General features: G+C 47.6%; 1 protein-coding gene across 3 annotated transcripts in view; it reads left to right on the forward strand.

The window, feature by feature from the left end:
* The window catches only part of RAD9A (RAD9 checkpoint clamp component A), a 621,237-nt gene that overhangs the window by 289,175 nt on the left and 307,763 nt on the right, over window positions 1–24,299 (forward strand). For all 3 annotated transcript variants that reach the window (XM_068255230.1, XM_068255228.1, XM_068255229.1), the window contains exon 7: window positions 9,988–10,097. In XM_068255230.1, the coding sequence (XP_068111331.1) occupies window positions 9,988–10,097 (110 nt within the window). The remainder of the gene's footprint in view (window positions 1–9,987; window positions 10,098–24,299) is intronic.

A 24,299-nucleotide genomic window follows, 5' to 3' on the forward strand; every position in this document is an offset into this window, starting at 1 on the left:
GGGGTCCTTGCGCAGGCACGTCAGCGTGTGCGCTGCCATTGGGAAGAGGCGGGCCACGTGTGTTGGCACATCGACAGCAGTGCTGTCCTCATCCTCCTCCTCTGCCTCCTCAGCCTCATCCTCTCTCCACCCCCGCACCAACTCAGCTGCGCTGTGCTGATCCCCCTCATCAGCAGCGAGGTCAGGGACCTCCACCAAGTCCTCCTCCTCCTCCCCCTCAGAGGTGGACTGTGCAGCTGCTTGCCACTCCTGCTGGTCCAAGGCTGCCGCTCCCTGTTCCAGCAAAGCATCGAGGGCCCTGTTCAGCACTCGCCTTCCACCCACGCCTGGTTCATCTTGAGAAACGTCAGTCTGTCCACAGACTTGTGAGACAGACGTGAGCGTTTCTCGGTGACCACGCCACCAGCTGCACTGAAGCAGCGCTCGGACAGCACGCTGGAAGGGGGCAGGACAGCACTTCCAGGGCGTACTGCGCCAGCTCGCTCCAGATCTCCAGGCGCTTGACCCAATACTCCATGGGATCAACAGGGGCATCGCTGTCAAGCCCGCTGTAGGACCCCATGTTGTCAGCCACCATGCGGGTCAGGCGCTGGCTGTGACCGGAGGAGGATGCTGCTGCATGCACCTCCTCTCTAGTCACTGCTGCCGGAGCCTCTACAGTCCTGTAGAGCTCGTTGCTGAGAGACAGCAGGTCTGTGGGGCGCTTGCTGATGGATGCAGGCACCTGCTGCTGCCTCTGTGCTGGCTGGACAATGGGGGTGGAAGGCTGGGGGAAGGCTTCCTCCAAGCGCTCAACAAGGGCCTGCTGCAAGCTCCTTATTTGTTGCGCTGGGTCTCCTCCTGCAGGCGGCAGGAACTGGCTCAACTTCCCCTTGAGGCGTGGGTCCAACATCATGCTGATCCAGATGTCCACCCTCTGCTTCATCTGGATCACCCTGGGGTCCTTGCGCAGGCACGTCAGCGTGTGCGCTGCCATTGGGAAGAGGCGGGCCACGTGTGTTGGCACATCGACAGCAGTGCTGTCCTCATCCTCCTCCTCTGCCTCCTCAGCCTCATCCTCTCTCCACCCCCGCACCAACTCAGCTGCGCTGTGCTGATCCCCCTCATCAGCAGCGAGGTCAGGGACCTCCACCAAGTCCTCCTCCTCCTCCCCCTCAGAGGTGGACTGTGCAGCTGCTTGCCACTCCTGCTGGTCCAAGGCTGCCGCTCCCTGTTCCAGCAAAGCATCGAGGGCCCTGTTCAGCAGACAAACCAGGGGCACCCACTCGCAGACCATAGCATGGTCCCTGCTCACCATGTTAGTGGCCTGCAGAAAGGGAGCCAGCACTAAGCACACCTGCTGCATGTGCCTCCAATCGTCATCGGGGACGGTGGACGGGATGTTGCTGGTCTTGTCCCTTCTCTGAGCGGCGGAAACAGTGGCCAGGGCAAGGTACTGGTTGACAGCGTGCTTCTGTTCAACCAGACGCTCCAACATCGCCAGGGTGGAGTTCCAGCGAGTTGGAACGTCAAGGATCAGCCGATGGCGTGGCAGCTCCAGCTCCTTTTGCACGTCTTCTAGGCTCGCACAGGCTGCAGCCGAGCGCCGGAAGTGACGCACAACGTTCCTTGCCGTTTCCAGCAGTTCGCCCATCCCCTGGTAGGTGCGCAAGAACTTTTGCACCACCAGGTTCAGCATGTGGGCAAGACGGGATGTGGGTCACGTTTCCCCTGCCAATTGCGGCAACCAGATTGGCCCCATTGTCGGCCACCACCTCTCCGACTCTGAGGCCTCTGGGGGTCAGCCAAATCCTCTCCTGCTCCTGGAGTTTGGCCAACACATGGGTTGCCGTCAGTTTGGTCTTCCCAAGGCTGACCAAGTGCAGCAGCGCTTGGCAGTGGCGGGCCTTCACGCTGCTGTTGAGGCGGGGGGTTTGGCCAGGTGTGCCGGAGGATGGCAGGGGATCAGAGGAACCTGCTGCAGTTCCCCTGACCCTGCGGGGTGGCACCACCCACTGTGTTGCTGCTGCTGCTGTGCCCGCTGCTGCTCTCCCATCCTCACCCCCTTCCACCAAGCTGACCCAGTGGATAGTGAAGGACAGGTAGCGGCCTGTCCCGAAGCGGCTGCTCTAGGAGTCCATGGTGACGTGGACCCTTTCACCAACCGTGTGCTCCAGCCCTCGCTCCACATTGGCCATCACAAAGCGGTGCAGTGCAGGAATGGGCTTGCGGGCGAAAAAGTGTCTGCTGGGGAGCTGCCAGTCTGGGGCTGCACAAGCAAGCAGCGCACGCATGTCGCTCCCCTCCTGCACGAGCGTGTACGGTAGGAGTTGGGAGCACATGGCCCGTGCCAGCAAGCCGTTCAGCTGCCGCACGCGACGGCTGCTGGGAGGCAGAGCCCTAACCACCCCCTGGAAGGACTCGCTCAAAAGGCTCTGGCGTGGCCTTTTGCTGGCACGGGAATCAGCGGACACAGCAGAGGAGGCCACTGAGGACTGGCTGCCAGAACAGGCCTCAGTGTCGGCGGCAGGAGTTGCAGAGGGGGGAGGAGCAGTGCGTTTCCGCACTCCTGCTGGTGCTGCTGGAGGAGCAGGAGGGCGGGTGGCTGCTGTTGTTGCTGCTGCTGCTGAAGGCTGTGCAGTGATGGGTGTGGTGCCACTGCCAGCACCAGATGCCTTCAGCCTCTGGTACTCCTCATGCTGGTGGAAATGTTTCGCAGCAAGGTGGTTGATGAGCGAGCTGGTGCTGAACTTTTAGGGGTCTGCACCTCTGCTCAACTTCCGCTGACAGTGGTTGCAAGTGACGTACTTGCTGTACACTTTGGGCATGGTGAAAAATCGCCAGATTGGTGATAAAAACAACCCCCTACGGCCTGGAGCCGCTGCTGCCTGTCTCCCTGTGGTGGTTGGGGCGGGGGCTTGGGTGCGGCTGGTGGTGGTACTGGCAGATGCTGCTGCTGCTGAGCCTGAGACACCAGCAGGCTGTGGGACCTGCCTATTGCTGCCAATGCTTGCAATGATGCGCCTCCTTGCAAAGCCCACAAGCGCATCCTCCTCCTCCTCCTCAGAGCTGCTGATGACGACATCCCCTGGAGCTGGTGGCACCCAGTCTTCGTCTGTCACCGTGTCATCATCATCATCCCCCTCCTGAAACATGTCCTGCTGGGATGATGACCCCCCAAACTCCTCTCCTGATGCATGGATGGGCTGCTTGACTGTCGCCACAGTCTTGCTGTCCAATCCCTCCTCCCCCAAAGTGCCCATCAGCATCTCCTCCTCCAAATCGCCAACAACAGCAGACAATACCCTGATGGTGCCTGGGGTAAAAATACTGCTGAGTGACAGGTCGCCAACTTGTGACGGTGAACTGGCCTCCTCCCCAGGCCCTGCTGGGCGGCTGCTGCGAACAGGGGTGGTGGTGGTGGTGGTGAGGGTGGAGGCCTCGGATGCAGAGCTGATGGCGGGCTGCTCATCCTCCGTCATCAGTTGCACCACAGTGTCTGCATTCTTTTCCTCAATGGGACGTTTCCGACCCGGCTGGAGGAAAATAGGAGCAGGTACTACACGCTGCTGCTGCTGCTGCTGTGTCTCTGCAGCGTGAGTTGCTCCTGCTGGGCGGCGCCCAAGGCGTCCACGGCCAGTGGCTGTAGGAGGAATGTTAGCCACTGACGCAGCTGCTGCTGCTGCGGAACTGTGCATGGTGGCGCGGCCGCGGCTTGCCACAATGCTGCTCCCTCTCCTCTTGATTCCCTTGCTACCTTTCCCCTTGCCCAAACCGCGCTGGCTGCCACTTCCAGACATCTTTGATGTTTTGGGCGTAAACAAAAAAGTTTTTTAAAAGGGCGGGTGAAAAAGTGGGGTACTTTAATGGAGTGGGTTGGTGGGTGAGGTGACACTAATCACTAAGTGATTAGATCGCTAAGTGATTACTAGTACAGTACTAATACAAAATACAATAATTCAGTAATCAGTATAAGTGTGAACAGTGAACAGTGAGTGTGTCCCCTAGTACACTAACTAGAAAATACAGTAATCAGTAGTAATCAGATTAAGTAGAAGGAAATAGAGTGTGTGTGTGTACTGAGTGCACGCACACACACACGCAGGAGCTAGCCTATGAACAGTGACTGAGTGTCCCTAGTAGTAAGTAGTAAGTAAGTGTACAACTAGAAATTACAATAATCAGTAGTAATCAGAAGGAAATAGAGTGTGTGTACTGACAGTGCACGCACACACACACGCAGCGCAGGAGCTAGCCTATGAACAGTGACCGAGTGTCCCTAGTAGTAAGTAGTTAGTAAGTACAACTAGAAATTACAATAATCAATAGTAATCAGAAGGAAATAGAGTGTGTGTACTGTGCACGCACACATGCAGGAGCTATGAACAAACAGTGACAGTGAGTGTCCTAGTACAGTTACTACAAAATACAATCACTCAGTAGTAAAGGACAGCAGAAACACTGGTATAATAAACTAACAGAGGACAGGAGGACAGCTGCCCACACAGGCAAGGCCCTGAGGCCTAAAGCTGTGAGCTTGCCTGCAGCAGCTGTGTCTGTCTCTATGTAACACACAAGCTACTAACTAAATACAATGTCTATCTAACTAACAACAATATAGGTGTATATAGGAGGTGTATGTGAGCAAAAACGCTAGGTAGTTGACCACAATAAAGCTCTTGCTAAGCCAAAGCACAAAGGAGCAGATCTCTCTCTGTACAAAGTCAGGCAAGGACGGAAAAACCTAACATGGCGGCCGCTATTTATAGGGTAGGGGCTGGCCAGGGTCCCCCTCTGTGATTGGCTGCCGTCAGAGGGCCTGGGAGCCCTCTGATTGGCTCTAAGGACATCAATCTGGGCTATGACGCTATTCGAGCTCGGTATTCGAGCTCGAATAGCGCTGTTTGCTCGAATAGCTCGAATAGTGAATGGGCTATTCGAGTTCACTCGAATAGCCCATTCGAATAGCTGCAGCTATTCGAGCTCGGTATTCGAGCTCGAATAGCTGAAAAAGAGCTCGAATATTCGAGCTACTCGAATATTCGAGCTCTGCTGAGCACCACTGCAAAGCGGTGCTAACCTAGTTAGCACGCCTAAAGACTTTTGGGAGTGATAAGCATTGCACTAAGTAGGTTAGCACCGCTTTGAGGGAAAAAACGTTTTGCGAAACGTCACATAGGGTTTAATGGCTTTGCGCGCGAGTTTATTTTATCACGCCTAAACTGAGTTTAGGCGTGATAATGGGCTTTTCACCAGCGTGCTAACAGTTAGTAAGGCTTTGTGAATAAAGCCTTAGGTGCGCTAAGGGGCCCAAAGTCCTATGAGTACCTTTAGGATTTCACGGGTCATTTTGAGGCATTTGGTTTCTAGACTACTTCTCACGGTTCAGGGCCCCTAAAATGCCAGGGCAGTTTAGGAACCCCACAGTGACCCCATTTTAGAAGGAAGACACCCCAAGGTATTCCGTTAGGAGTATGGTGAGTTCATAGAAGATTTTATTTTTTGTCACAAGTTAGCGGAAATTGATTTTTATAGTTTTTTTTCACAAAGTGTCATTTTCCACTAACTTGTGACAAAAATTAAAATCTTCTATGAACTCATCATACACCTAACGGAATACCTTGGGGTGTCTTCTTTCTAAAATGGGGTCTCTTGTGGGGTTCCTATACTGCCCTGGCATTTTAGGGGCCCAAAACCATGAAGAGTAGTCTGGAAACTAAATGCCTCAAAATGACTGTTCAGAGGTATAAACATCTGCAAATTTTGATGACAGGTGGTCTATGAGGGGCCGAATTTTGTGGAACCGGTCATAAGCAGTGTGGCCTCTTAGATGACAGGTTGTATTGGCACTGAAATGCAGGAAGCGCAGGATGTTCTGAAATCGTGTCCTGGACATGGCAGCAGAGAACATGGGCATGTGATGTATTGGGTGCGTAGACCAATAAGACCGCAATACCATCTTTTTGACTAGATCCATGTTAAGGAGAAGGCGCCAAAAAAAATGTTACGTTCGGAAACTTGGAGTGGTTTCCACCGAAAAGGCTGGGCATGGTAGCTTCTTGGATTGGCGGTTGCGTATTGTGTGGCATAACGGTTGGTCTCAGCCACAGTTAAGTCGTAGGGACCAGCAGTGATCAGAAAAAAAATTCTGTCACCAAAAAAACATCAGTGCAGCACTGGATGAAAGATGCAAAATTCTGTGAGGAGTCCAGAAACTCATTGACCTGTTACATACACCCACTAGTTTACAAGCAAACATATCATAGGTGAAGATAGTTATCTTTAAAAGCCATTAATAACCGTCTGCGTCAAGTTGTGTCCATATTATCAGACTAAATCACCAGGGTATGTAAACTTTTGAGCAAAGTCAATTAGGTATTTTATGTAGTTATGATTTAAAAAGTTTAAGCACAGTTTGTCAATAAATGGATTCAGACAGCTACTAACCATGAGTAAAATGTGTTATCATTCATATTATATAAAAATGGTTAAGAAATCATAAATTATGCCAGGGTATGTAAACTTATGAGCACAACTGTATGCTTACAATTGGAATTTACAGTACAACTGAGATTAGTCCCATCATGTATGGATCTGTATAGCAACCAAGTTTGATCTGTGAAAAATGCAGCTGTACACCAGTCATACTGAACTGACCCATCCTGTATAAATCATTGGTTGTTACGATAAAAAACTTCAAATATATCATAGAGGAGACGCACACAGTGATATTTGAGAAGTGAAATGAACTTTATTGGATTTACAGAAAGTGTGCAATAATTGTTTAAACAACATTAGGGAGGTGCATAAATTTGGGCACCACATAAAATAAATGAAATCAATATTTAGATAGAACCTCCTTTTGCAGAAATTGCAGCCTCTAAACGCTTCCTGTAGGTTCCAATGAGAGTCTGGATTCTGGTTGAAGGTATTTTGTACCATTCCTCTTTACACAACCTCTCTAGTTCATTCAGGTTTGATGGCTTCCGAGCATGGACAGCTCTCTAACTCACACTACAGATTTTCAATTATATTCAGGTCTGGGGACTGAGATGGCCATTCCAGAACGTTGTACTTGTTCCTCTGCCTTAGTGGATTTTGGATATGAAGACAGAAAGGAGAAAAAAAAAAGCGCACACTGTGATACTAGTAGGTAAGTACTCTAGGCCCTATAGGAAAGGTCTCACCTGGTTTTTGAGGCAGGAGAAACCTATATAGGTTTGCCAGCTGTCACGCTTGTGTCCCTCTTATGCCGGGGACCTGGCTTGCATGGATAGCCTCACGGTCTTGGATGGTGATCCAGTCGGATTCCACAGTGGTTATCTGGAACAAGCTGTGGTGGGCGTGTAAAAGTTTTTCTGCACTTGACCGGTACGAGCCTGATTCCCCAGCTATGAGTGTGGTAGGAGATAAAAACAGCTAGCAAAACAAAGCGGTGTTAGCCGCAAAGATATGCAAAGGCTGTGTTTAAAAACTTTATTGTGACGCGTTTCCCAGGGGAACACCCCTGCTTTATCAGGCATAAATGAATGTAACAGTTAAGACGAACATATATATAGTGTTTGAAACTTCCCTCCCTTTCTGACCATTGGTTGGGTCATCTGGGACGGGTGGATTTTGAGCAGTGTTTAGGGTCATTGACTTGTTGAAAGATCCAGCCATGGCGCGGCTTAAGCTTTGTCACTGATTCCTGGACATTGGTCTCCAGAATCTGCTGATACTGAGTGAAATCCATTCGTCTCTCAACTTTGACAAGATTCCCAGTCCCTGCACTGGCCACACAACCCCACAGCATGATGGAACCACCACCATATTTTACTGTAGGTAGCAGGTGTTTTTCTTGGAATGCTGTGGTGTTTTTCCTCCATGCATAACGCCCCTTGCTATGCCCAAATAACTCAATTTTAGTCCACAGCACCTTATTCCAAAATGAAGCTGGCTTGTCACAATGTGCTTTAGCATATCTCAAGCGGCTCTGTTTGTGCTGTGGAGGGAGAAAAGGCTTCCTCTGCATCACTATTGCATACAACATCTCCTTGTGTTAAAGAGACTCCGTAACAAAAATTGCATCCTGTTTTTTATCATCCTACAAGTTCCAAAAGCTATTCTAATGTGTTCTGGCTTACTGCAGCACTTTGTACTATCACAGTCTCTGTAATAAATCAATGTATCTTTCCCCTGTCAGACTTGTCAGCCTGTGTCTGGAAGGCTGCCAAGTTTTCAGTGTTGTGGTTCTGCTATGCACTCCCCCCTCAGGGGGGAAAGAAACACACAAATGATCTCTTGAGATTCAAAAGGAAGGCTGTATACAGCCTGCTTGTGTATGGATGTATTTTCTATGTGTGGACATGCTGTACATCAACCTACTTCCTGTTTTGGTGGCCATTTTATTTGTTTATAAACAAACTTTTTAAAACTGTTTTTAACCACTTTTAATGCGGCGGGGAGCGGTGAAATTGTGACAGAGGGGAATAGGAGATGTCCCCTAACACACTGGTTTGTTTACTTTTGTGCGATTTTAACAATACAGATTCTCTTTAAGTGTGCCGAATAGTTGACCGATGCACAGTGACTCCATCTGCAGCAAGATGATGCTGTAGGTCTTTGGCGCTAGTCTGTGGGTTGACTCTGACTATTCTCATCATTTCTCGCTTCTGTTTATCCGAGATTTTTCTTGGCCTGCCACTTTGAGCCTTAACTTGAACTGAGCCTGTGATCTTCCATTTCCTCAATATGTTCCTAACTGTTGAAACAAACAGCTGACATCTCTGAGACAGCTTTCTGTATCCTTTCCCTATACCATGATGGTGAACAGTCTTTGTCTTCAGGTCATTTGAGAGTTGTTTTGAGACCCCCATGTTGCTACTCTTCAGAGAAAATTAAGAGGGAAAATTACAATTGACCCCCTTAACCTCCTGTTTCGGGCATACCGCTTCGGGACCCCAGGAGTCCCCCATGAATAATAAATGAGATCCCATGCCTGAAAAACCTTTAGCTAGCACTAGGCTAGCTAGTGCAAGTGCCTGGCACCCCCGATCCCTGCCGATTCCCCCCCCCCCCCCCCCGCTCCCTCTGTTAATACATTACCCTGCCTGGATCTAGCGATGGCGCAGCCGCCCTGCACAGCTTCGGTCTCTCTATGGGGAGGATCGGGTTTGCGCAGGATGTCATGACGTCGGCGAAGTCATGACGTCATGTGCGACCCTCTCCACAGTGAAGACCGGAGCTGTGCGTGGAGGCTGCGACGATCGTTAGGATCCAGGCTGGATAATGTATAAACGGGAACGGAGGGTGCCGGGCACTTCTACTAGCTATCCTAGTGCTAGCTAAAGGTTTTTCAGGCATGGGATCTCCTTTATTATACTGGGGGCACAAACTGGCAAAACCTAGCTGCGGAACGCTCAGGGGTTAAATACTCTTTCTCATAATTGGATTCACCTGTGTATGTAGGTCAAGGGTCACTGAGCTTACCAAGCCAATTTGAGTTCCAATAATTAGTTGTAAAGGTTTTGGAATCAATAAAATGACAACAGTGCCCAAGTTTATGCACCTGCCTAATTTTATATAAACAATTATTGCACACTTTCTGTAAATCCAATAAACTTCATTTCACTTCTCAAATATCACTGTGTGTGTCTCCTATATGATATATTTAACTGACTTTTTTTTATTGTAACAACCAACCATTTGTACAGGAAAATCATGATGAACAAGGTTTCCCAAACTTTCACTTCCCACTATATATACTGTATATTTCCCTAGATTTGGGGATTGCCATATTTAGTGGAAAAGGCTCATAAATGCAAGAGCTGCCCATGCAGAAAAAATAAGTCCAAAGAAACCTGAAGATCTTGGGTGCTCGAAACAGAAGTCTCTTTTTATGTTGTAAAAATTCTAGCTGGCCACTGAAGAATTTTTAATGTGTAGAGGGAATAATAGAAAAGATCACACCATTTTGTTTTTTGTATGTAACCTTTTATTTATGTTGATGACTTTCTTTTTCTTCAGGCTAATCTCAGATGCAGTTGTACATTTTCCACTGACACTTACAGAGGTGACACTGATGGCCAGTCCATGTGGAAAAGTCACACTTAGGAACTATGTGGAGGAGGAAGTAGGTAAGAAATTGCTATTTGTGTAGCAGGCCAGCTCCTATTTTTGCCGAGCACAGCTGACCTTGTGAATGGTATGTGAATGATCATATTGCTGATCTACACTGGAAGAGACCATTGACAAAGCAAAAGTGACTAGATATTGTCACACCATGCTGCAACTTCCTTGAGTATAAAGTTGCCCATACAGGACAATTTTTTTCCGTTCCATTCAATCATTTTATCAGAACAGTGGAGAATTGATTACCGTATTTTCCGCCGTATAAGACGCACTTTTTCTCCCCCAAAAATGAGAAAAAGTCCCTGCGTCTTATACGGCAAATGCAGGGAATCCCTGACTTACGAACACCCGCTGATATGAACTGCCGCTACGTCGGGGATTCCCTGCATTTAACTACCTGCTGTGTGGTCTGCTTTCTGTATCATTTCTGTAGGGGCATGTATGATTGTGCTGCCCCTATGTGTTCCTGGCTCCCCGCGTGTGGTCCGCTGACTCGCGCCCCTGCCTGCTTGTGTCCGCTCCTGCAATTGTGCTCTACCTCCCCGCAATTGTGCTCTAGCCCCCCGCTAGTTTCTGCCACCCTCCCCGCTTGCGTGTACGCTGCCCCTGATATCCAAATAGCCGCCGCAGTCTTACTATATCAGCAGCTCCCGGGATCGCAGCCCTGTGGTCTCCTGTCTCATCGCTCTAGTGATGGCTTCTGCAATACGCGTCATCAGCAGAAGCCATCACTAGAGTGATGAGACAGGAGACTTAAGTGAGTCTCCAGTGCACAGCACATGGCCAGGAAGTTTACAGTTCTTCCTGCCCTGACTCACTTCCTTCCCCTCCTTCCCTTGTGTGCCGAGTATGCAGAGTCAAGGGGGATAGAGGCAAAACGACAGCAGCTGTGGCAGAGTAAGTAACGGAGCTGCACTCTCACAGCATTACAGATGTCAGATTTCAGTGTTATTATCTGTGTATACACTGCCTGCTTTGACACCCGACTACCTGCATTATTGATTGATTATTCTGATCAGTGTATATGCTGATCAGAATGATTAATCAATGGTGCAGACAGTCCAGTGTTCCAGAGGTCAGTGATATACAGATAATAAAGCTGAAATCAGATGTCTGTTATTACCCAGCAGAGAGAAGCAGCTCCATGCAATTTAGATAAGAGATAAGAGTATTACTTGCCAGCTGTAGTTTTCTGGTCTTCCCTCTCTATCCCCCCCCCCCCTCCCATCATGTGCTTTACTCTCTCTTTTCCCTCAGATTCCTCAGTAGTGCAGGGATGTTGGTGCTGTGCTTCTTATGTCCCTGCCAAACTGGTGTGAAGTCCTGCTAAGATATGTCCTATTGTTTCGTTCTCCATTTCCCTGCAGTGTGTCTCTCCTGCTGGAACACTGCCTCCTTTTTCCTTCTTTCCTACACCCTCCATGTCTCATTTCAAACATTGATTTAATGTGTATAATATAGCACTCATTGCTCCCCCACTGCTTTATAGTATACACAATGATGTCACCCACTGTCTTCAGAGGAGCTCACAATCTAATCTTACCATAGGCGTAGTCTAATGTCCTATCATATTATTATTATGTATTTATATAGCACTGACATCTTCTGCAGTACTTTACAGAGTATATAGTCATGTCACTGACTGTCCTCATAGGAGCTCACAATCTAATCCTGCCATAGTCCTAGTGTAATGTCCTTCCATATTATTATGTATTTATATAGCACTGGCATCTTCTGCAGCACATTACAGAGTACATAGTCATGTCAGTGACTGTCCTCAGAGGAGCTCACAATCTAATCTTACCATAGGCATAGTCTAACGTCCTACCATATCATTAATATGTATTTACATAGCAGTGACATCTTTGTGGGGAAGACGTGGGGATAACAGACAAACTCCATGCAGATAGGGTCCTGGCTGGGATTTGAACTGGGGACTCAGTGTAGCAATACAAGAGTGTTATCCACTATGTTACCATGCTGCCCACACATTATGCAATAAAAAGACAAACAACATTATAGACATTGTTAGTTAGTAGTCTGTTAGCACCACCAAAGGGAGACCACTGGGGGGTGGGGGGGGGCCTGTCCATAAAATTTGCTATGGGGCCCAGTGAGTTGTAGCTACGCCCCTGTTTCGGAGCGTCTTATACGGCGCGAAATACGGTATATTCCATTCTGCTTGATCAGAATTTGGCCAATATCTGCTTGAATCAGCAAAATTTACTCGATCCAACAGGATTTAAGATATTGGTCGATTCTAAAGGAATCTAATAATGTTCACTTGATTTTGATTGTCAGAGAATCAATTTTTGGAGAGAAAAAAATAACGCACTGCTGAAGTATACAAAATAATCATGCCCCTAAGAAATCCATTCAACAATTGACATGCAGGTGGAATAATAGACGTACCAGATAAGGTTTTTACTGCTCAAAGTTCAAAGGGTCATTAGCTCTACAAACCACACTCTGTATTTTAAACTGTAAAACAGAGCAAACTGCCATATGACAGAATGATGCAGTGTTCTAAAAAAGGGTATATAACTGAAAATAAAAATATGAGACTATTTTCTTTGTTACTAATTTTCTATTCCTTATCTGTGCTACACATAAAATTAATTATATCATAAGTTGGGCAGCACGGTGGCGTAGTGGTTAGCTCTCTCGCCTTGCAGCGCTGGGTCCCTGGTTCGAATCCCAGCCAGGGCACTATCTGCAAAGAGTTTGTATGTTCTCTCCGTGTCTGTGTGGGTTTCCTCCGGGCACTCCGGTTTCCTCCCACATTCCAAAAACATACGGATAAGTTAATTGGCTCCCCCTAAAATTGGCCCTAGACTACAGTACTTACACTACATAATATAGACATATGGCAATGGTAGGGATTAGATTGTGAGCTCCTTTGAGGGACAGATAGTGACAAGTGATATATATATATACACTGTACAGCGCTGCGTAATATGTCGGCGCTATATAAATACTAAATAATAATAATAATAATAATAATAATAAGTTTTTTTTTTTTTTTCACTTTAGTGTCACTTTAAGGTGCCGCATGGTCTTCCCCATGTAGAAGCCTTTACAAGGGCACTAGATCTAGATTGTGCGACAAGTTATAAAAGCACGCAAGGGGACAATTTGCAAGGTGCTAAGGGAATAGTGTCAAGAACCGGCCCGCGGCACGCCTGCGTATACGGTTCCCGACTGCGGGTTTGACCAGATTAAGCGGGGAACAGCCTTATTTAAGCTACAAACAAGGCTGGAACCCCTCAAAACACCTCTCACTGCCACCACTAGCGTTGCTAGACACTTCCACTCTGCTGTCGAGTCCTCAGCGCGCACTCCGCGTTTTCGTATTTGGGTCAGCTTTGCGCTTAGGCCAAATACGGGAACGCCACGCACCCACACACACACACAGTTGCAATCTTACACTGTCGTGAAGCAAAGACCCACTAACAGTCGTTCCGAACGATACTGTTAGCTACTCGCACTGGCGTTGTTCGTACGTTGGGTCAGCTGCGCGCTTAGGCCAACGTATGACAAACGCCCCCACACACAATGCAATTACAATTTCCTACGGTAGTGTTGCTCAAGCGTACAATTAGGCATGAACTTATACACGGTTACACTTCAGTCTCTTCTAGGCTATGAGTGTTAGTTTAGTACGGCAGAAGTCAAACTTATTAAATAATAATTTAATATTTCAGAAAAAACATAGAACAGTGCAGAACTGAATATATACAAAAAGATTACAAAAAAACAAAGTAAAAATAGTTACAAGATAAAATGTACAAAGATAACACACAAAGCGATTTTGCTTACCAAAATAAACGGGAAATAAACGTACCAGCGTATCGATCTGGTGTTGTTGCGGGCGGTACGCACTTCTGGTCAGGAACCAGGTTAGTTCTAGCCGTGTGAGCTACCTCCAAGAACTACCAGTTGTGGCTATCCTAGCTGCGGTTTTATACTATGAAATACGCCTAGAGGCTGCAACTTCCTTGGGGAGGGGAGGACTAGTTTTTAATAACATCCTCAGACATAATTTAATTTCCCAGAGATCTGACATCCGCATGTGAACAGTGTCCTATAGCACACACACAACAAAAGACTTTGTTAACCTCCAATCTCCCCAGGTTACAGGTGACAATTGATTAAGGCTTTCACATTGCTGACAGTACTTCCTAGCTGATCAAAAATAAGGAGGTTGCACCTCCACCAATAATTCAATTTCCACAGGTAAAAAATGGTATCAAAAGGACTTCACCCATTTCTAATAGCCTGTCATGTGCATTTCAGAGGTTCCTGTGTTAGTCTCCAGACACTGGTCCTCTGGCTTAGTGTATTGAGACAATGGGCCATCTCCTGAGTTCAAACAGCCAGGCAGATAATCCCATTAGCACTCTCAGAGGAACTGCATACAGACTCAAAGCACCTCATGGTCAAGACAATCACCCATTTCCTGGCCCCAAGCAACTCAAGGTAACAGCTCCCTTCTGGCAGACTTACACGGAACACAGGCAGAAAAATGAAAGAATATATTCCTTTATTCCTAACATCATCAGCACCCCAATATATCACCACAAATAGCACTTCCCAGTTTGCATCTGTTTGCATGAAATGCAGTTCCTGCAACAAAAATTACCTTGTGGCAATCTTTGTTCAAGCCAATACAGATTTTTTGGGTGACTGAAACTCGCTACTTGTAAAACGGTCGCTGATCGTCGGAGCGTGCTTAAAGGGAAGCTGCGGGGCATCAGAGGTAAGCTTAGACAGACCAGGATCTTAAAGATTTTGCTATTGTATTGGCCATTGAATAATAATCAAACACAAAAGTTGTGCGATTTTGTTTTTTTGATAATGGTCTATACTTCTCAGAAAGAAGTGTCTGTCGATCTTTGTTTGCTGCTCATATTCGTTGTTGATTCAGCTCTCTTTCTTCATATTCCTTCTGTAGGAAGTGCTGCTTCAACTGTTCAGAATGGGTCACAAAATCGCACTCACACAAATTATTGCAGCACAGCCTCAGGTATTGGCCATAGAATAGACCCTTGAACGCATGGGGTGGATAAAAACAATCACGTCTCAGAACTGAGTTTGTGGCTGTCTGTTTACAATGGCTCCTAGTTAGCAGGCGACCATCTTCCACCATCAATTTGAGGTCCAGAAATGTCAATTTTTGCATGCCCAATCTCATAAGTGAATGACCTATTGATATCATTCACATGAACCATGAACTGCAAAAACGACCCTTTGGTCACAGACCAGAACATCATCCACATTCCTGGGCCTCCGTCTCAGATACATGTCACAGGACGAAAAAAAGACATTTACAAGAAAAATCAATACGTTCTGGATTCCACTCCCCCTTCTCCAAAAAGGAACGCACGGCTTGGACGCTGATACTGTGGGGTATTTTGCTGTAAAGGTAACAGCAATCGATGGGAGAAGTTCCCCCTCGACCCACGTGTATTCAGAGACACATCTGAGTACTTCTAATGTATCCTCATGATACAACTAACATCGCCGAGCAAAGGTCTGACGAGGTGATGCAAGTAACGGGACAGTCTCTCCATTAGACACTACCCTGTCCTGAGGCTATCAAATGTCCTGGTGGTTTGGTCCGGGACTCGTGGTTCTTTGGTAAGTAGTACCAAACCGGTCTCACTGGCACATCAAGTATAAGTTTAGCTGCCAGTGTATTACTGAGGTGTTATCTCTCGACCCCTGAGTGTAAAAGAGAATTAAGTGGGGTAGGAAATCTGTTTGTTGGTCTGATTGTAAGGGGAAAATAAGTGGACCTGCCATATGCTCTGTCTTTAAACCACTTCAGGGCCTCTATTTACTTGTTGGTGATATTAAGGGGGCTTGTGGATACCGTAAAGCTTTTATAATCTATATCTACAGCCTTTGCGAAAAGATCTAAACTTGAAAATAGAATTGATCAACATGATAGAAATTGGTGATTATTATTATTATTTATTTATAAAGTGCCAACATATTCCGTGGCACTGTACAATGTAAGAAAACAAACAAGGGATACATAATGATACAGACAATGACATACATCAAATATGAACACTGATAAAAAATACAGAACTGCTGATTACAGCTGCAAATTTAACATGATGACTAAAATGTATAAATGTCTAACAGAGTGCAAGCAATTAAATTAATAACATTCCATGACACTAAAGGATGAGAGCCCTGCCCTTGCGAGCTTACAATCTAAAGGAATGGGGTGGAAACAAGAGGTGGGGGAAGTATACAGTATATGTACAGGCAGTGCGTAATTAGGTTATTTAGTGGGTGAAAGGGCCTAAGCTAGAAAATATGCTTGTCGGAAAAGGTGGGATTTGAGGGAGCGCTTAAAGATTTCAACGGTGGGAGATTGGCGGATGTGCTGTGGAAGGGCATTCCAGAGGAGGGGTGAGGCACGTGAGAAGTCTTGTACACGTGAATGTGAGGAGGTAATTGTAGAAGAGGATAAAGATGCTAGTGTGCAGATCTGAGATTGCGGTTGGGTTGGTATCTGGAGACTAGTGACGAGATGTACAGGGGAGAGAGATTGTGGAGAGCTTTGTAGGTTAGGGTTAAGAGCTTGAACTGAATCCTCTCGTTAATTGGTAGCCAGTGAAGAGCTTGACAGAGAGGAGCAGCAGTGGAAGAGCTAGAGGAGAGATGAATAAGTCGAGCAGCAGAGTTCAGTACAGAATTCAGCGGTGCTAGTCGGTTAGTTGGAAGTCCACCAAGCAATATATTTCAATAGTCCAATCGAGATTAAATAAGAGCATGTACTAACATTTTGGTTGTGTCATGGGGGAGAAAAGGTCGGATACGTGCTATGATTTTGAGTTGGAGATGACAGGAGCTGGTTAGGGAGTTAATGTGAGGAATAAATGAGAGAGAAGAATCAAATATTACCCCTAAGCACCGTGCAGTGCAGTTCAGTTTTATTCATATTAAGTTTTAAGAAGCGAGAGGACATGAAAGAGGATATAGCGGACAGGCAGTCGGGAACCCGTGTGAGGAGGGAGTTAAGGTCGGGGGCCGAGAGGTACAGTTGTGTATCATCTGCATATAGGTGGTATTGAAAACCAAATGAGTTGATTAAAGAGGAGCTGTTAGGTATAAGGTCTCAGAGAAAATAAACACATATATCAGTAGCTAAAGATTGGCTGTACTTACATTACATATGCATTTCACTGTCCACGTTTGGATTTCACAGAATTTGTATATAGTATATGCAGAGATAGATGCTCCTGACAGCTCATGGCAGGCTCCATGTTTTTCTGTCAAATGTGTCGTCATGTCCTGCCTGCTTCCTGATCACAGATAAGCTGGTACTAAATAACACAGTGTGCAGTGAATATTAATGAGCCATGTGGCTAGGAACAATAGCTGACTCCTGCAGGCAGAGCCGGGCCGAGGCATAGGCTGGAGAGGCTCCAGCCTCAGGGCGCAGTGTAGGAGGGGGCGCACAATTCATTCAGCTGTCATTCCTAATTGTGTATGAAGCAGAAAGAAATAAGAAAAGGGGATACATAGCAGTGACTGCAAGCCAGATAACTAGATATTAAGGTGTTGGGGAGGTTGTGGGCCCTGTGGCCCTCTTAGTCTAATAGCAATCAGTGTGTGACAGCTGGGGTGGGAGGGATGGAGGGGCGCACTTTGGTGCCTCAGCCTTGGGTGCTGGAGGACCTTGTCCCTGCTCTGCCTGCAGTGTACTCTGCCCGAGATTTATCAGTGCTACTCTATTACAAGCTGCTGTAACTTCTCATTAGCAGCCGAGGGGAGAGCCCCAGAATGCTTTGCAGTATGGTCTGCAGCTTGCGTCTTCTTAAGAATAACAGACTTGCTGATAAGCACACATCAAAGGTAACTGAGATTTTTATCTTCACTAATTGCTTTTGGGCTTCCTTCTAAACTGTTTAACACAGGAGAATAGAGGTTTAAATTAGCTTCTGCAGCCTGACAGTTACTCTTTAAGTTACCAAGACCGTGCATGTAGATGGAGAAGAGGAGGGGACCGAGGACAGAGCCTTGAGGGTACCCCTACAGACAGAGGATGTGAAGAGGAGGCCTGATCTGAATAAGAAACAGTGAAAGACCTTCCAGAGGGGTAGGAAGATATCCAGGAGAGAGCGAGGTCCTTTATTCCTGTAGATTAAACCGCGCATGCGCCGTACTGTCACGCCGGCCGCCGTGATGACGCGAAGCGGCCGGCGTAATGACGCTGCGCGTGATGTATGCGGAAGAAGCAGCCCGACACTCGGGGCGAGTGTCGCCAAGATCCGGCGGCCAGCCATGTCTGAAGAGGCATTGGGAGAAGACCCGTTGGTACGTTGTGGGACCTCCCGACCAGCACTGGGCTACAGAAAGCCCCGGGTAAGTTCAAATTTTGTTTTTAATTTGAGCTCAGAGTCCCTTTAAGGTTCTTCTCAATGTATTGCTTAAGTACCATTTGTTCTGGTTCAAAAAGAGGAAACCTTCTACCAAACCGTATGGCTGCACCTGTTAATTGATCATTCGGACAATAATATGGGTGATGTGAGGGAAGTTGATCAGCTTCCTACTTATCGAACACATTGTGGTATTAATAATACCACAGGAAAAACGTTTTAGCCATTTATTTAGGAAAGGGTTCTTTACAGTAAGAGTGATTAAGATGTGGAATGCATTGCCACAGGAAGTCATTATGGCAAACTCTATACCTGCATTTAAAGCACTGGCGAACTGTGGGGGCTATTCCGGGTGTCTGGAACCTCCCCCCTGCACTGAGCTGTGTATTCAGCCAGGGAAGCCCGCATAATATAAACAGCCTCATTCTCCCTCCCTTCTTACTTCTAGTGCCTCCCTCCAGCTAATAGAATGAGAGAGGCAGCCGAGCTTCCCTCACAAGAAGATGCAGCCTGCAGTGAGAGAATGTTGATTCTGGAGTCCCGGACTCTCCACAGCACAGAAGTGTCAGACATGATGAAATTAGAGTGCAGGCAAGCTGATAAATATGCACAGCATGATGCAGAGCTTGCCTGGACTCAGGGTCTGTGGGCAAACATCTGTCTGGTCTCTCCCCATTGTTATAATGACTGCATGTGTGGATAAGGTGTGGATAACAAGCTGAAAAGTTTTTGACAGTCCCTAGACTCCAGGAGGGCTTCTTTCTGACTTGTGTGAGAGACTGACAGGGACAGGAGTCCAATTACAGGCAAGTAGCCTGTGTGATGTGGGACTGCAATACAGATAAGTTCTCTGCTCCATCTCAGGCTATTCTCAATTTCTCCACTCCTCTCTCTGGGCTAGTGCAACGCCAAAATGACAATAGCAATCGCTAGCAATTTGTGAGTGTGATTTTGTGAAGTGATTTTCAGAGCGATTTTTGAATGAATTACTCAAAAACATGCTACATGCAGTATACGTGCGATTTTGAAAAAATCACAACGCTGCTGTGGGAACACCCACATAGGGTAACATTAGCCAAGCCCTTTTCAAATCACTGTTGATTTGAAAAACGCTCAGAAGCCCTCTTGGTGTGCACCAGCCCTCCCTCATTCACCTTTGTTTCCCTCTTCCCCTAGAGCTGACTGTGTGTTCTTGTCATACAGGAAAGCTAAATAAAAGTGCAATCCTGGTGAGGCAAAATATTATTATTATTTAATATTTATGTAGCGCCGACATCTTCCGCAGATGCATATATCCCTGCATCATATGGGTATTGCTTGTGCTATGTGACACTATGTAGCATATTCCACTGAATTGTCCAAACTAAGTCTTCTCTCCTGTTCCTCTCTCGGGGAGTTGTTCCATCGTTGTCCCTCGTTCACATTTGCTGCTACCAGAAGCCCTCAGAAACACTAGTTTCCTTGAGTACAAAGATAGGCAGCTCCGTAATACGCCAGCGCACTTTTGTGCATGGGCAGTATGGAGCCACCTGTATTCGGAAGCACTCGGGGACATACGTGCTTCTGGACCTTTTAGGAACCCCCCCCCCCTTAAAAATCCTGCGTTTGCCCCTGTAAAGGGGGCTTAGATGCTTTCCTTGCGTTGAAAGACATCCATGGCTACAATTACCGTATTTGGCGCCGTATAAGACGCACTTTTTCTCCACAAAAAGTGGGGAGAAAAAGTCCCTGCGTCTTATACGGCAAAGGCAGGGAATCCCCGACTTACGAACGCCCGCCGATACGAACCGCCGACCCGCCGCCATCGGGGATTCCCTGCCTTTGTCCCCGCTGTGCCTGGCTTCCCCCCTGATGCGTCTCCTCCCTCCCCCTTGTGTCTCTGTGCCCCCCCCCCCCCCCCCCCCCCGTGCGAGCAGTGGCAACAGCTTACCTCCTCCATCTTGCCCGCGCCGATTGAAGACATCCGGCTTCTCCGTGCGGCTTCCTCTAGTGTCGGGCATCTAATGAAGCGTCATTGATGACGCGTCATTAGATGCCCGACACTAGAGGAAGCCGCACGGAGAAGCCAGATGTCTTGATTCGCCGCGGGCAAGATGGAGGAGGTAAGCTGCTGCTGCCGCCCCTGCACTGGGGGGGGGGGCACAGAGACACAAGGGGGAGGGAGGAGACGCGCAGGCAGGGACACGAGCCAGGCACAGCGGGGACACGGGGGCTGCCAAACGGGCACAGGGGGCTGCCAGGAGGACACGGGGGCTGCCAGGAGGACACAGGGGGCTGCCAGGAGGACACAGGGGGCTGCCAGGAGGACACAGGGGGCTGCCAGGAGGACACAGGGGGCTGCCAGGAGGACACAGGGGGCTGCCAGGAGGACACGGGGCTGCCAGGAGGACACAGGGGGCTGCCAGGAACACACAAGGGGCTGCCAGGAACACACAGGGGGCTGCCAGGAGGACACAGGGGGCTGCCAGGAGGACATAGGGGGCTGACAGGAACACACAGGGGGCTGCCAGGAGGACACGGGGGCTGCCAGGAGGACACAGGGGGCTGACAGGAACACACAGGGGGCTGCCAGGAGGACACGGGGGCTGCCAGGAGGACACGGGGCTGCCAGGAACACACAGGGGGCTGCCAGGAACACACAGGGGGCTGACAGGAGGACACAGCAGTCTAACAGGAGGACACAGCGGTCTAACAGGAGGACACGGGGGAGTCCAGGACATGGAAGGATAAGGGGGTCACACCAGAGGACACAGGGAGGAGACATGGGGCATACAGGGGGAGACATGGGGCATACAGGAGGACACATGAGGAACATAGGAGGACACCATTTGGGGGAGGACATGTACAAGATGCTCCTGATATATAGACGCTCCAGACCAGGTTTCGATTATTTTTTTCCCTGATTTTTGCCCTCTAAACCTGGGTGCGTCTTATATGCCGGAGCGTCTTATACGCCGCGAAATACGGTACTAGGTAATGCCTAATGATGTTAATGCAGGGATTTTATCTGATTGCCATCTGGAGTCGGGAAGGAATTTTTCCCTTTTGGGGCTAATTGAACCATGCCTTGTAAGGGTTTTTTCGCCTTCCTCTGGATCAACAGGGATATGTGAGGGAGCAGGCTGGAGTTGTACTTTGTACTGGTTGAACTCGATGGACGTATTTCTTTTTTCAACCAAAATAACTTTGTAACTATGTAACTATGTACCTTAATGGTTTCTGTCTATGAGGAGGTACACATTAAAGGGCCGGTGAGAGCAACAGATTCCATAGTAAAGGGAATTAAATGCAATTGCTTCAGTGGACCAATTGAGAACAGGATTGTTGTTCACGAAGCCAAGGTAATCAGGGTACAATGGAGAGGATACCAGATCAAACTGGAGTAGTTCTTGATGATTACTTGAAATGTAAGTTGGTACTGGGATTGTTTCCATGTTCACAGGACCAGAGCTAATAGAAGAACCATCCAGCTAGGTGAATATGAAGAAGTTATTTTTGGGGACATACTGGAAATTGATGGGTTGATGTGAATGAGTTGTCCATAAAACCACTACAAGTTCCAGAATAGATTATCGCTGTAGTTCTAAGGATTTTTCCGGAAGGCTGAAAAAGAATAGGAATAATTAAGTGATTGCTGGGAATCGGAAGAGAGGGTGATGATTGGAACGTGGAACTGTATTCCCTACCAGAAGGACGGACTGGGCAATTTCTTAGAAAATGACCCGAGATTCCACAGTGGAAACATAGGTTTCCTTGCCGTCTTTGCGTCTTTTCTTCATCGGACAATGGGGAACACATAACACCCAATTGCATGGGTTCTGGCTGGTTGGAGGAAGCAGATACCAAGGAGGGTGATCAAATAGAAGGCATCCATGAACCATGGGACGAGTACATGTTGGATTTCTCCAGTTGACGTTATCAATAGGGTCGATCAATATTAATGGCTGTCAAGATAAGATCATCCAAGGTTGCTGGTATTCCTATTCAGGCTAACTCATCCTTGATGTATTCAGATAATCCCAGGCGATATTGATGTGATTGAAGCAAACTCATTCCAATCGGTATCTGATGTCAATTGCCTGAATTCAGAAGTATATTCCTCCACTGATTTCAGGCCTTGCTTACAGGAGTTATCGGGCTAAATTTAGTAAAATGAGATTTACTCTCCTGGAGCTTTCTCCAGCCCCTTGCAGCCGACTGTCCCACTCCGACCGCTCAGCTCCCCATCGCTCTCCCGGGCTCTGTAATCGGTATTCAGGCCGACCGCGGGCTCAGCCTTACTGCGGCTGCACGAAGTGCCGCTGTCAATAATGGCCATGTGGGCCATGGCGAACTGCTTTGCCGTGTAGTGTTGCCAGAAATCTGCTGCTTTTACCAGAATGGGTAGCCTCAATACTCCAGTCAATGTCTGGAAAGTTGAAGTCTCTCATAACTATGACCTCACTTTTATTTGCAGCTTTTTTAATCTACTGTAGTAATTGCAGTTCTGCAGCTTCATGAATATGTGGTGGCCTGTAGCATACCCCAATAAGCAATTGGCAACCTTTATTTCCACCATGAATATTTACCTCACCTTCCATGTCACACTATGTCTAAATATAAGTCTACACCGCAACTTCTGCTCAGCTATATCTGCCTACTCCTCCTCCTTGTTGCTGGGGACATTTCACCTAACCCTGGACCCCCACTCCCCCCTGCTAATCACACTGTTTGCAATAAGTCAAATGTCCCTCCCTCTTACTGTAACCTTATTAATATTCCACTCCTTCCCCCTACTCCCCCTCCGATCTCGGCTGCCCTCTGGAATGCCCGCTCAGTCTGCAACAAACTGCCCTTTATCCATGATCTTTTCATTTCCAATGCTTTCACATTCTTTGGGATCACTGAAACCTGGCTGACGCCTTCTGACACATTCTCACCTGCCGCCCTCTCCTATGGAGGTTTCCACTTTAGCCACACTCCTAGAGGTGGGAATAAGCATGGTGGTGGTGTGGGCATTCTCCTCTCAGATAAATGCTCCTTCAAGCCTCTCACTCCTATTCCCTCTCTCTCCCTGACATCCTTTGAAGTCCATGCAGTCAGACTATACTCTCCCTTGAACCTCCAAATTGCAGTTATTTACCGCCCTCCAGGCCCTGCTTCTGTTTTCTTGGATCATTTCTCTGCCTGGCTTCTCCAGTTCCTATCCTCTGACATCCCTACCATCATCATGGGTGATTTTAACATTCCTATTGACACTAATAACACCGTCTCCAAAAAACTTCTATCACTCACTTTCTCCTATGGCTTGTCTCAGTAGTCATCTACCTCAACCCACACTGATGGCCATATGCTTGACCTTGTATTCACTCATCTCTGCTCTGTCACTGACTTTACTAATGATCCACTACCACTCTCTGACCATAACCAACTTAGCTTATCTCTCTCCTCCTCTTTTCCTACCACCCTGGCACAAGCACGCTCACATACTCGAAGAAACTATGGCAATCTAGACATTCAAACTGTCTCTGATGCCCTGGCACCTCTCCTCACACAATCCTTCATTGACCCAGACTCGGCTGCTATACACTACAACAGCTCCATTACAAAAGTCATGGATGACTTCACCCCCCTCGTCAATGCCCGCCCTCACCGTGTCTGTCGCCAACCCTGGATGACCAAAACCACTAAACAGTTAAAAAGATGCTCTAGAGCAGTGAACGGCGCTGGCGGAAAAGTAACACAAATGAGGTCTTCATCTCATAAAAAATGGACTTGAACAACTTCAGAAACGCACTCTCTGTGGCAAAAAAGTCCTATTTTTCTTCC

The sequence above is a fragment of the Hyperolius riggenbachi genome, chromosome 10 (genome assembly GCF_040937935.1).
Source record: "Hyperolius riggenbachi isolate aHypRig1 chromosome 10, aHypRig1.pri, whole genome shotgun sequence".
NCBI lineage: Eukaryota > Metazoa > Chordata > Amphibia > Anura > Hyperoliidae > Hyperolius > Hyperolius riggenbachi.